This window comes from Dermacentor silvarum, chromosome 3 (genome assembly GCF_013339745.2).
Source record: "Dermacentor silvarum isolate Dsil-2018 chromosome 3, BIME_Dsil_1.4, whole genome shotgun sequence".
NCBI lineage: Eukaryota > Metazoa > Arthropoda > Arachnida > Ixodida > Ixodidae > Dermacentor > Dermacentor silvarum.
This window is the reverse complement of record NC_051156.1, coordinates 168704277-168717546: the sequence shown is the minus strand read 5'-3', so window position 1 is coordinate 168717546 and position 13270 is coordinate 168704277. Positions and strand designations below refer to the sequence as shown.

The 13270-nt window shown below is 43.5% G+C and overlaps 1 protein-coding gene across 2 annotated transcripts in view; it reads left to right on the top strand.

The window, feature by feature from the left end:
• LOC119446045 (uncharacterized) overlaps positions 1 to 13270 on the top strand; it is a 75286-nt gene that overhangs the window by 29322 nt on the left and 32694 nt on the right. For both annotated transcript variants that reach the window (XM_049663851.1, XM_049663850.1), the window contains exons 5-10: positions 5061 to 5116; positions 8097 to 8189; positions 8318 to 8393; positions 9145 to 9206; positions 11410 to 11484; positions 12554 to 12641. In XM_049663851.1, the coding sequence (XP_049519808.1) occupies positions 5061 to 5116; positions 8097 to 8189; positions 8318 to 8393; positions 9145 to 9206; positions 11410 to 11484; positions 12554 to 12641 (450 nt within the window). The remainder of the gene's footprint in view (positions 1 to 5060; positions 5117 to 8096; positions 8190 to 8317; positions 8394 to 9144; positions 9207 to 11409; positions 11485 to 12553; positions 12642 to 13270) is intronic.

The following is a 13270-nucleotide window of genomic DNA, read 5'->3' as shown; positions in this document are numbered from 1 at the left end:
AGCGGCGAATGCACGGCGCATAAAGGTCAGAGCCGTGTGGAGATAAGAGACGGTGCGGGCGAGTGACGAGCGCGGTTGCTGGCAGAGTAGAAGTGCCCCCCCCGCTCCTTCCGGCGCTGGCTTCCCGCTTCCTTGCTTGCGCGTGGGAAATTGAGTGCGTTCGCTCTCCGTGATAGTGCGCGTCCCCGCACGCTTCCGCTCGGGCATACGGCGCGCGGCGAAAATTTTATCTATAGGGAACCTCACGGCGATGGCGACGACGACGGCGACGCCGACGGCAGAAATCCGGTTGAAGTGTCCATATAATTGCTATCGCAATAAAAGAGAACCGTGGATCAGAGGAAACATTTACAAGATTATTCAAAGTCTTGGTGAACATACGCTGAGCTGTTAAAGCCTGTAGAGTTTAGTGTGAGCGGTCAGATCCAATCCCGAAGATCTACATTAACATTTATGCAATCTCGTATTGATGCTAGAGCCTTCTGCAACTTGAATTATCTCCATAGAAACTTAAGAATCGCTTAAGAAGAACCACACACATCTCTCCCTCTTTGAGTGGTGTGAGTGTACGTGGTCACCAGGTACACCTTCCAGTCCTAATGGTATAGTTTAGCACGCTTGTACTTTAAGCCTTCGTTGGTAAGAAGCGGATGCAATTGCTGGACCTCTGCGTGGCTTGTAGGGCTTACGGCACAAATTCAAGGTCCGGCCGGTTCTTCGAATCCAGTGTAAAAACTCCTTGTCCCATGCTCTTCAAAGCACTATCCACCAGCGGTGGCAAAATGCTCTCGAGGCCCAGCGGTAGCATTAGCCCAGTGACCTGGAGCTTGACCAGACTGATATGCGGAGAGGGCCAAAGTGGAGGGGAAGGGACGTAGAACGAAAAATTAGGCGTTTAATTGCCCCGCTGCGTAAAGAGAGGTGAGAATAACAAGCTGCTCATGAACAAAATACAATGTCGACGATACTCTTTATAGTATACCTTCCCTGGATAAGGGATGCAGGAGGGTTGAGGGAGGGGCTCAGTCCTGGGAATGCTCTCAGCCACGAGGAGGGACTTGTCAAGTGAAGCATGCGGGATCTGCGTGCACAGGCAGGACTCACTTTCTCAGACAGGTCGGCGTGGTGGCTGCTCGCTATCCACGTTGCACTCTCCCCGAAAACACCTTTTACGCATGTTTCACGTTTGCTGGCAACACATGACTTTCAGTGTTTTTGTGAATCTCAGTGTTTTCAGTTTGGCAAAGTTGAGCAATCTTGAGTACCATGGCCTCCTTTTACCATTAACAATGAACTACAGTCCAACGCCTTCATAATGAAGTACTCCGGACCTCATGAATCATTCGTTGTATAGGAAATTTCGTTGTAAAGAACAGACACCATACCTCTCCCGATAGAGCAGGCTAAGTACGATTAGCAAAATGAAACCTTCATTTAATCTGAATTAAAGAGATAGTTTGCGAAAGGAGTCGCTGATTTCCTTCTGCACTTTTCCTTCGACGGAACTGACGAGTGCGGCCAACCTTATGTTATCGAGATTCACACTCGCTCCACGGCGAAACCTGGAAGGGATGCAAGGTACGGCTGCGAAATGTCGAATGCCGCTATTGTCGCGATTGTCGTGAACTTTTAAATGCGAAGCATTGCTTGGGGAACATTTGCCACTTTGACAGTATCTATCTATCTATCTAGCCGCCTACGTCTTGGTGCTCTCATGGTCGTATCGTTAACTTGGTATTTACCAAAATTGGCATAGTATGACAACAGTATATGACGAACATAAATGATAGGTCATGACATGAATTTGGTGACATTCGTGTCATGTAGGTCGTGAACCAGCCGCCTAAAATGGCAATGACCCAGAGAAAAAAATATTAACAGTGAAAAACCACCGAAATGGGTGCTGATGTGGGTGCAATGGGAATGAAACACTAAATGATGATTTTTGAAGTCATAGTCATGAGCATGTCTCTGCAAATTGACAACGACTCAGCGAAAAAAAGATTAACACTCAAAACCCGACTGAAATGAGTTCTGACGTGCTTACTAAGTAAACACTAAAGGATGATGGCAGAAGTCATAGTCATGAGCATGACTCAGCAAAAATGACAATGGCTCAACAAAAAATATTAACACTGAAAAACCACTGAAATGTGTTCGCACGTGGGTACTAAGTGAGCGAAACACTAAAGGATGGTGGTAGAAGCCATAGTCATGACCATGACTGCAAAAATGACAATGACTCAGCGAGGAAAGATTAACACTCAAAAACCACAGACATGATTTCTGGCGTGGGTACTAACTGAAAAAAAAACACTAAAGGATGATGATAGAAGTCAAAGTCATGAGCATTACTCGGCACAAATGACAATGACTCAGCAAAAACAATTGAACTCAAAAAACACTGAAAGGGGTTCGGACGTGGGTACTAAGTGAATGAAACACTAAAGGATGGTGGTAGAAGTCATAATCATGGGCATGACTCAGCAAAATGAGAATGCCGGCGAAAAAGGATTAACATTCAAAAACCAATGGAATGGGCTCGGATGTGGTACTAAGTGAAGGAAAAGGCTAAAGATTAATGGTAGAAGTCATACACTCTAAGAACAGTTGCACCCTTTAGGGGGCATTTTTGCCACACAACAATAATCGTCATCTGTCTTGCTTGCGTTTCCTATCTTGAAAACTCTGCACTTGCTACTTTCCTGTCGAAAACGCTGTGTCACGCTGATAACGCTCTTGTCGTTCGTGACCGAGAAGAGCCGTGCGCACAGCGTTAAAGAAAGGAAAGCCACGCAAGTCAGATGACGATTATTGTTCTGTGGCAAAAATACGCCCCAAAGGGTGCAACTGATTTTAGAGTGTAGTCATTAGGTCGCTTTAAGGTCGCTTAGGTTTAACTAAAGGAACTGCTGGTGACTCATGACATGAATGTCATGACATGCGTGTCATGTAGGTCATGAAACAGCTGCCTACGTCTTGGTGCTCTCATGGTCAGTTTCGTTTACTTGGTAGGCTCCCCGCACACTGCTTCGCATCACATCGATTACCACAGGGCGTGGGATCTGCCAGCTTTTTTGTTAGTTTTCAAGCTCTTCAACACTGTTGCTTTCGTTGACCTTCGCAGCATCCCCATCCTAGTTGCTTTCGACGACCTCCGTCGGTTCCGACCGACTCACGTGGTCGTCAACCTAGACGTATTCGTCAGCCGTAACATGAGCTGCTTGTTGCAATAAGTTGCGCATGAGTTGAGTGATTCTTGGAGCAGTGCATCAGGACTAAACTACTGTCTGTGACCGGCTCGCTCGTTAAGAACGCCACTAGTTTTAGCGCTGAAGTGCGTTCATTGTAATGCAACCAATAAGCTGTCCGGGACGCCTAAATTATTTCGTTATACAGGAAAATTTGTTGCAGTGGTATTCGCTCTAGAGGTGTCCACAATACACATGAAAGGTAGGAATTCGGCCGGGACAGACGCAAGCCTTCGTTGTGCAAGTAATTTCGTTGTAGTACAGTTCGTTGTAGAGGCGTTCGATTATATGCCAAAATAGATGTCGAAATTCATCACGTCACGGTGAGCTGATACAGGTACTGCAGGGTGGCGTCGCAGCCTGTATTTCGTTTCCGCATCTTTTCTAGCTTGCTAGGCCTCCCACCTTGGTAAGGGTTGCCACTTTGCTATTTTAGAAGCGTCATTTATTGAACGAGCTTAATATTCGTCTTTAGTCTCACTTTAGGTCACGTGGCCAGCAGCAATAGAACCGAAAGCGATGTAGGAGCAGCGGTGCGACTTCGAATAGACTGGTCTGAGTAGTACGTGTGCACCGTTTACGAATCGTCAGCCTTCAGCGGGCACCAATTTAACGCAAGGAGATGATTATAGATTAAAAAAAATCGGCTGTGATGACACTCTGTGCCGAGCGAACAACGCCGGATCGGGTACCGAACAAGTGATCTTATTCAGCACCTGTAATATGGGGAGTTGTTATTCAGAAAAACAAAACGATGATAACGCACTCAGATATGAGCTTGGAACACTTGCATTAAGTAGATGTTAGAACAGGAGATGAATTTTTTGCTTTAACTCTGATTGTCAGCCTTGGCGAGTCTGTAGCAGATACGGCCGTGTAACTTATGGACGCCCTGAATAGACATTGTGCTGCGCCTCATATTTAGTGTCATCCGAATAGAAGTGCACGTCATATGCACTTTAAACAGAAGGCAATACTAGTACTGCTGTTGTCGAAGAAAATTATTACTCAAGAAGGAAGCTGAAGTTTTATCCTATGCATCACAGCTGTGGGTAGAGAAGAAACCGGTGGATGAAAATATTAAAGATATGAGAGCACTCACGACTACGTTTGCACTGAGGGAAAATGGCGGAGGAGTCAGGCAGGAGAGTGAATCTGATGGAAACAGAATATCATTTAGTAACTGAGGAGAACAGCAAGCGCGGAACGTTGTTTATGATCAACAAAGTTGCCATAAACAGGTACAGAAAAAGGACAGAGAACACCAGGACAGATAATACCAGGAAAGAAAAGAGAACAACCCACGAACAATTAGGCGACAACTTTAAACTCATGATTGATTGATGTTTCAGCGCCTTTCTATAGCTGACATACTAGTAGACAGCGCACGTTCGTCGCCACACACAAACGAGCAGCAGCATTTGCTCTCTCGCTCCGCGCACAAACTTCGCCGTCAGCGAAGACCTGTCTCTTATAGTGAAAGCAAAGCAAGGTGTGGAACTTTGGCTAGTTGGCGATTCACGATGGCTAAATTCTATTTCCCGCGCTCTTAAACTAGCATCTGGAATGTAAAAACAGGCCTAACATCTGTTTTATCACCTCCAGACATATCCGCTTGCATCTGTAGATATCGGTCCCCGTCGTTACCCACGCCTCTTTGTCCCATACTGAGTAGCTGCACCAATGCACGAAATTCCCGTCGCCTGCTCTAATTAAACACATTAAAGACATTATCTGTGACATAGCTGCAAGTTTTCAGAAATATAAAGCAGGAACATTGATCATGCGTCTTACGTATCCTTTTTTCAGTGCAAGATCGTTATGCGTTGCATTGCAAGGTGAACACAACGTTTATAAACAGCAAGGTAACGGATTTAATGCTTTTACATTTGCCTAGAAGCTAAAAAGTACCCGGTAGGGGAAAAAAAACAAGACCGAACTAAGAGGATGTTTGTACAATAGCTGACGTTTTTTTGAAATATTCTCTTTTAATGTTTCGCTTACCACTGCTTTGCTTTAACTGAACTTTTGTGGCGCAATCGCATTTGTTGGTCGCAAATGTCGAACATAACCCTTGCTATCATTGCATATCTTCTTATTTTTAGCTCCTATCTCTCTGTCTCTCTTTAAGAAAAGGTAATGCTTTCTAACGCTTGATTAGTATTTTTTTTACAAAGACATATTTTATCCACAACCATTTAACTTCGCACGGAGATTTGCCATATCTTTCCGCTGATGTTTGGTATATTTTATCTCGGTGGCATTTTTAGTTCTGCCAGAGGAACACGCTAAATTCTAGACCTTTCTTTAGAACCTTTCATAGCGCTTGCATACGTAATTTATTGCCAAGGCCCGCTCACTTTAAACTTTTCCCACACATCACACATTAAGTCGTCCTTACTATCACCAAACATTGAGAAACTCCCTTGTTTATTTCCCCGAGGACATAAGGGAGACGTCATATCACGAATTAAAAAAAAAACATGAAAACACACGAGAATGCACTAGTTATTTTCACCACACCTAATTAAGCCAGGAACATAAAAAAATTGGTACACATTGCAGATAACATGCCCCGTGTTCCTACATAACGTATTTTCCCCTAAAGCAGAGTTCTCTCGGCAGATTGGGAGACGTAACTGAAAACGGCAGCGTGACACTTTTGAGTACTTGCTAAAGCAATTTTTTACGAAGAGAGTAACAGATGTACATGCGGTCAACGCGGCAAACAAATGTGCAATGGCGTTTCCCCGAAGTTAGCTAATTTTGGTCTTGCTGGCATTTGTAATTAAGCCAGGGCAAAGGGCAAAATTTTGCGCTGCTCGTAAAACTTACTCATAAAGCTCCGGAGCACTTGCATACGTAAAGTAATGAACAATTTGTCATTAACCCTCACACTTTGAATTTGGCGTGCACATCATCCAATAATTCCATCTTAATTTCGTTAAAAATAAACAAGGTGGCCAGTATAGTTCATTGAAGACAGTGTAGAAACCAAGTATACATTCCTTGTATCACGCAATTATTTACAATGCTTTTATTCATGCCAGAAACATTAAATTTTTCGCCACGTAGTACAATTGAATTTCCCCTATTTTCACTCTTTTTGAAGTTGGTCTCTTTTGCCGTTGTTTTATGAAACTGGAAACATCGCGGATAACGGCAGCGTGACACTCTGGAACGCTTGAATATGTAACATTGTACAAAGGCTAGAAATAACCTAGACATACTGCACATTTATTGTTTTCCCCTCACATCATGGTTCCTGCTTCAACGAAGTACTGTATTAGCACGTTGTCCCGCATAGTTAACTGAGGAGATCGGGCAAGAACAGCAGCATGCCTTGTACAACGTGTAAATTTGGTAAAGACGAGTATTGAGTGAACATTCTCAATGCACAAAATTAACCTATACATTTCAAACAGCGTTGGTATGCGCGTCATCTTTCTTTAAAATATATTGGAATAAAACTGCATTTCACCATGCTGCTGCAGTTTATGACCACCATACTAAAGGAAGTCTGTGGCATCATGATAACCTGTGCCTTCAGCCTGCTCACTTATCTCTATAGCGCGGACAAGGAAGCAGGAAATGATGCTGGAGTATACGGCGGCTGTGGCAACACACGCAAGTCGCTTTACGTTCTTCAAGGATTTGAATTTGCCTTTTCAAAGTGGAAGGAACAGCCTACGCTCTAAATAAAGTACACCTTTTGGGGCGTATCTTTTCTCTAGACACTGTCTTGCTTTCGCTTCGTTACTTCAAAGCACTGCGCTCACTACTTCTCTATTAAAAAATGCTATGCTATGCCACGCTCATAGTAGGCGTGCCGTGCGTGATCCGAAAGTACGAGGCACGAAGCGTTAAAGAAAGGAAATGCCCGCAAGATAGATGAGCATTATTGTTTCGGGACAAAATAAGCCCCAGTGGGTGCAAGCTTTTTTAGTGCTCATGTAAAACAAACTTTTCAAATCTTCTGCGCATGCAATGCCTGTTTAAGCATGCCGAGATGCTCAAGCTTTTCCTCTATTTCACGATCTTACACTTCGTCGGAGGTGAGGATCCGGATTGATCGGGAATGATATATACCAGTGACCTATAGAAGATAAATTTTTGGAATGACTGCTGCTTTTCTTCATCATTGGGCCGGTTGATCTCAGCGCAAAGCGCGCTGTCCACGATATAGGTAAAAGCGTACGCCTGCTTACGGAGTTGAATAGTAAGAATGTGAACTTGGTTCCTCGGTCTGGTGAGAGTACATGGACAATAAGGATGCTTAAACGGTTGCGCACGCTGATGGCAGCTTCTGGGACCGAATCTTCGCAAACATAGAAAGGTTTGATTAAGAAACAGGATGTGCGTACATGACCTGGGTTTCCGGGTCCTACAATAGACTATATCCCGGCGAAGCCGAGACAACGCACAAAAGCGCTACATGACGATTCTTTCTTCCTTCTTTCTTTCCTTCCCTCCTTACTTCTCCCGGTCCCTCCTTCCTATTCTCCATTACGATCCTTCTTTTTTTCATATCTTTCCTTCATATCCTTCAATTCATTCATTCGCGTCACTCAAGTAATTGTTCAATGCACTAGGATGATCAAGAAGCCGCAGAGTACAGGTCGTAACTACTTCGACCCACCTTGAAGAAAATTTACAATAGCACATGGAAATGCACAAGAAAAGCATGAGTGTGTCGATTAAAGAGGTGTGATCATGAAATGACAAAAGCCTACCACATGTGCCTGAACCGTTACCGAGGAACCCGATTTAGCCATAACCCTTGTTATCATGACAAAAGCACGCTTCTGTTTGGCAATGAGATATATTTCTGATGGCTACGACCAGCTTCAAGTCGCAGATGGATGCGTCGCCAGCTGCCTTGAGGGGAAGAACCAAACCTGGAACGAAACGAAGCTCGACGATGGACGACTATGCGCGGTGAGTGTTAAAGCGGTGGCACGCGTCGCCGGAATAGGGTTCCCATATTCGATGCGCTGAAGAAATTAACTCCCTCCGCACTCCTACCCCCCCCCCTCCCATTTTTTTCTTCATAATTTGGTCACTAGCTCAAGAAAGACAGTCACGAGGGCGAATACACAAAGAGAACCGGTGTTTGTCGCAACGGGACCTGCGTCACAGCAGGTAAACATTCATACTTCATAATTCATAATTTGCGTAAGCAGTCCTCCTAGAAGAGATTAAAGTCAGAAGCTCTTCGTTTTAGTTATCTGCAATGCGAGCGAGCGTACCTTATATTGCTATACAGATTGTGAAAATGCAAAATGCATTTATAAACAGCGGAGAAAATATTTAAAAAAGAAGGGGGGGGGGGGCAGCTATCAAGCGCCGCTAGACGAGCCGCCACGCCCATTTGCTTTTTAAGAGTGATGAAAAGAAGACAAGGGTGCTGGGAAAAACAGCACGAAAGAGCACGAAAAATATATCAGGCCGAGAACGTCAACTAAAAAACAGCTAAAGAGTAGTAAAACATATTTGAATAAAATAAAGACAAAAAGAGGAAGAAGGCGAGAAACTTGGCAAGTGTATGTTAAAACCGCGTAAAACAATGCGTGTAGAGAAATACCATTATAACTGCTTGGTAACAGCGTTGTCTTGATATGAACGTAAGAAGCCAGGGGACCAGTTCCTAGAAATTCTCGCTAACAAATGGTTGGAATTGCGATAGTTTTGTCTAAATGTAACGCTCATCCTTATAATTAAATCAAATGATACGCGTCATTGAAAAGATGTAAATTCTTTGTGGATATTTGTTATTTAATATACTGCATCATAATTTCAACTTACAAAGTATATGGCGAGCGCCTTGTGCACCTAAAATCATAGCTGCTTCGCAAGCAACGGAGAAAATTGTGCCACGTACGCGCCGTTTCAGATTTCACACCGTGGACTCATCCAAACGGATGCGTAGATTCAACTACGCGGAGGAATGGAAGAGTGAGTATTATAGAAGTCATAACGACGAATGTGATTGGCTGAGTTGGTTGAAGCTGCTATTCTTAACTACCACTTTTCAAATGTGCTCGTGCAAGGATTCGAAGTGTACCAACATTTGATGTATACATTCTCGAGCCTTGCAAACAGAGCTCGCGCTGCATTTGCGTGCGCACGGCGACCATATGTGCAACCATCTTCGCGATGAAAAACTTGTGCGTAATTTTGCTCAAATTGAGGGCAGTATATACCTTTTACAGCGAGCACTCTGTCCACGAAGCACCAGGGGAGGAGAATTTGGTATAACGGCATAGGTATTGCGGCACCTATGGGTAGACGGTGCCGCAAAAGGTATATACTTGACGCGGCGTTCGTTATCGCATAGCACTGCGTCAATTTTTCATACGAGACCCGGCTTTGAAAGCGAAGGTATCGCACGTGAACATCCTACTGCACTTGTGGAGGAACTATATTTAATGTGCGCAATACAGTCTTCGCACGTGCCAAAATGTATAAGTTTAATGTAATTTCACGCCACGTTATTTACTACTCGTTGCTTCCGCTGCCCGTATATATATCGCACACTTTTTAGCTAAATATAGGAACAGCTCAGAACTTGAAAAGCTGAGAGGAAATCAGACTTCGACGTGCACACGACGTCGATGACGTACGCGGTCGTCTATTCGGGGAAAGCATTGATTAGTAGTCATTGTCCCTTGCCTTCTTAGCTCTGAAATGAAAAGCGATAGATTAAGCTTTCCTCAGTGGACGTGTGTATTTGAACGACATATACGTCGCTCCTTACTGACAAAGTAAAACGGATATGGAAGACAGCAAGTTCAACCGAATAAAAATAATTCCGGCCCAAACAATCTCAGGATCATGGTGAACGTTAATGCGATTAGCTTCGCAAAATGGGGTAACGCTTTGATTTCGCCACTGAGCTACGCCACTGGAATACAGTAAAAGCTCGTTGCAGTGAAGTTGAAGGGGAGCCGAAATCACTTCGTGATATCCATTATGGCCTTTTACAGCAACGCACCGGTGTTTCAGCTAACACTCAATATTTTTTTTAACCTTGACTGTGGCAGATAGCACAATTCTAGTACATGAGATGGTCTACTCGTAGAGGTGGACATTAATTTCGCAAAAAACTGAAATGCGTAATCGCCTAATTAACAAAAATTCACTAATTAATGTTTTAACTGATTAGCTTATGACCCATATGGCAATTTACAAATTCTAGCCGTGGAATTCGCAAGGCTGATCCACTTGGAACGAATTCTCAGGATGACATCTCTTTTGAGATATTAATTCCCCAAGTTTGCGGAGAAATGCATTGACGTTCCAGTTAATTTTGTGCTTCAATGCTTAAAGCGACGTTTTGTTAAGACATTTCGTTGGTATGCAAGAATTGCCGCCGTGGCTTATGAAACTTACGGCAAGCCAAAGTGTATGACTGTCGCTCTGATTACTAATGAGCAACAAGAACAGGTGGTTAAGTTCTGAGAGGCTTGCGTTGTTGTTGGCCACAACCATACGCAGTGACAGAGAGTGATACCAGAAAAACCATAGAGGACGTGATTTGCTACGTTTAGTTGCAATAAAGAAATGAAGAGCTCAACATTTCAAATAAACATAACTAACTTCTCCTTTGTTTCAGTGTCTGTCGATTTGTGTGATTGAATACTACGGAAATGTTTTCATCTATAGTGGATGTTCCTGCACATGACATGAGCTACAAATGATCAATCACAAAGAATACAGACACCTACAGGAGTAAAAAAGCCTGAGTATGATGGGAGACATTAAGGCATCCACGTTCTTTCGAACTGCAAGGCGAACTGCATTGATTCCCCCCACAGGCGTCCACATCCCCCTTTCATTGTAAGCTGTGTATATGTCTAGGCCGTGAAAACGAAATCCTTCTCTCCTTGTCGAAACTGCCATATCCAGATTCTTCTGGGCTCTGGTGCAACAAATCAGGAATACTTTGATCTTGCTGCTTATATATACACCAGGAATACTGCGAGGAACAACACAAGAGGCCTGTGATAAATATACACAAAACGCAAACAAAATTTGAGAATTCCCGCCCTATATCTAAACCTGCGAGCTGTGTAATGTACTCGCCGGACTTAAACATCCAATAAACACTTACGTCCAGTGTGTATTTTATACCCGTCCTTTTCACCCTGGTTACCAGGTTCTTGCAGTAAGGTGCACGGATTTTTGCAAAAATAACTCGACGCAACGGCTACAAGATGGAACTCCTTGTCTGGTAAGCACCACCTACATGCGTCCAGCACTCCTTAAAAAATATGCAAATAGAAGGTCCGTGTTGGAATCGCTATGCACCGCAACTTTATAGGTGATGGCTGTACTATGCTATATAAAGACTGCTGTAGTCATCTTCCAACGTGTGTTTTCAAGTTTTGTGCGCCACATTGTAACAATGTTTAGTATTAGTTATATTAGTAAATTTTTAGTCATTTGGTCGTGAGCATTTGAGTCATTTGGTGAAGAAGATGCGACTTATGGATAGGGTTTCTCATCACATTATTCCGTTGGTGATTCTTCTTATTTGGAAGATGGCGTATGCAGAACAGTGAGAAGAGGCCTATCAGGGGTAAAATATGAAAACCGACTTCGTAACCTCAATCAAATGCTGCTAAGCATATTAAATACTATACTTATGCTAGTTATATGGTGATTTATTGTCTAAATTAAGGTATTATTCGTTTATGTTCTTATATTTGCTTCTGGCTATGTCTAGCTCCCAAAATGGGCATGCCAGCTGGTTTCAGTAATGCGTACTAATTTCTCGCCGTAACACTCAGGAGAACTCGTGTCCAAGCGCATGCCAAGGGTGGGCGAGAATATTTGTATTAAACTGTATTCAACCTTGTTAAACGATATAGAGATATAACTATGGTTCACATATACAATAAATATTTTACTCTCATGTAACAAGCTGTTTTCAATTCTGTACAGCTTGCACTAAGCCAGTAAAACATTACATCCTTTGTCGAAGAACATGGAGATGTTTGACCCGACCTATGGATGATGCGCGGAATTATGCATGTGCGGTTCTCCGCACACCTTTTCTGACCTAACCAAGAAGGCGGACCTTGGGCTAGAATCGTCAATAAGGTGTAGGAATGCTGGCTGGTTGACATAATTCCCGCCGCTTTGTGTACCCGCACCACAGAAGCTTTCAAAAAAGCGCGCCTCACCTTTAACTTGGAAATAAACGAGAACGCAGCCATCTTGGTAAGGACAAGTTAGGACGTGTGGGAAAGCCTGATTACGGAACTTCGCACATCGTCTATTGTTCTTACCATTCGCAGCTCAATTATGCAAGGAAGGTGCATGTTCCCACAGTCTCCGACCACATTGTTGAGGGAATTTGCAAGAACGGCCAGTGCATCATAACGCGTAAGTAGCACTCCTTAACAGCACAATGTTCAGCGTAATATTGACGCGTGTACTACCGTTCTCAGTATGAGCTACAACGCGCGACAGCTTTGCCACGCGTTTGGCATTGTAGCCTTTACATACAGTGATAGTACATTGTTTATCCTTATTAGGTGACCGCTTTTCACCTGCTAACTTTTGTTAAAGCCATGTTAAAGCTATCGCTCGGTACGAGATACGCTTGCATGCATCTGAAATTTCTCGAATGTTATTGCCAATTCTATCTGCTGCCTATGTTGTCGCAAAATCTTATTTTTATCCGACTTTCGACAGTTTGTATTCGTGAATCAGTTTCCCATTATTGTCATTTTTGAGCCAAAACTGTCATCTCCCATCAGACTGTCCAGATGTGAGTGCATTACGTCTTCCAACCAGGGACAATACAGCAAGATTATTCTTTCATACGCCGTGACTTGACAAACGTTCATCACGCAGTGTCACCTGATAATAAAAACCAGTACATGTGTTTGACTGTGAAGAAGAGCGAGGTCACCTTCACAATTCTGGGAGCCTACTTATCACCATCAAGTCGTCTAAACTGCGAACGCTTACGGGAAATTTTGACAATGTCTCCACAGCCATGGGTGATC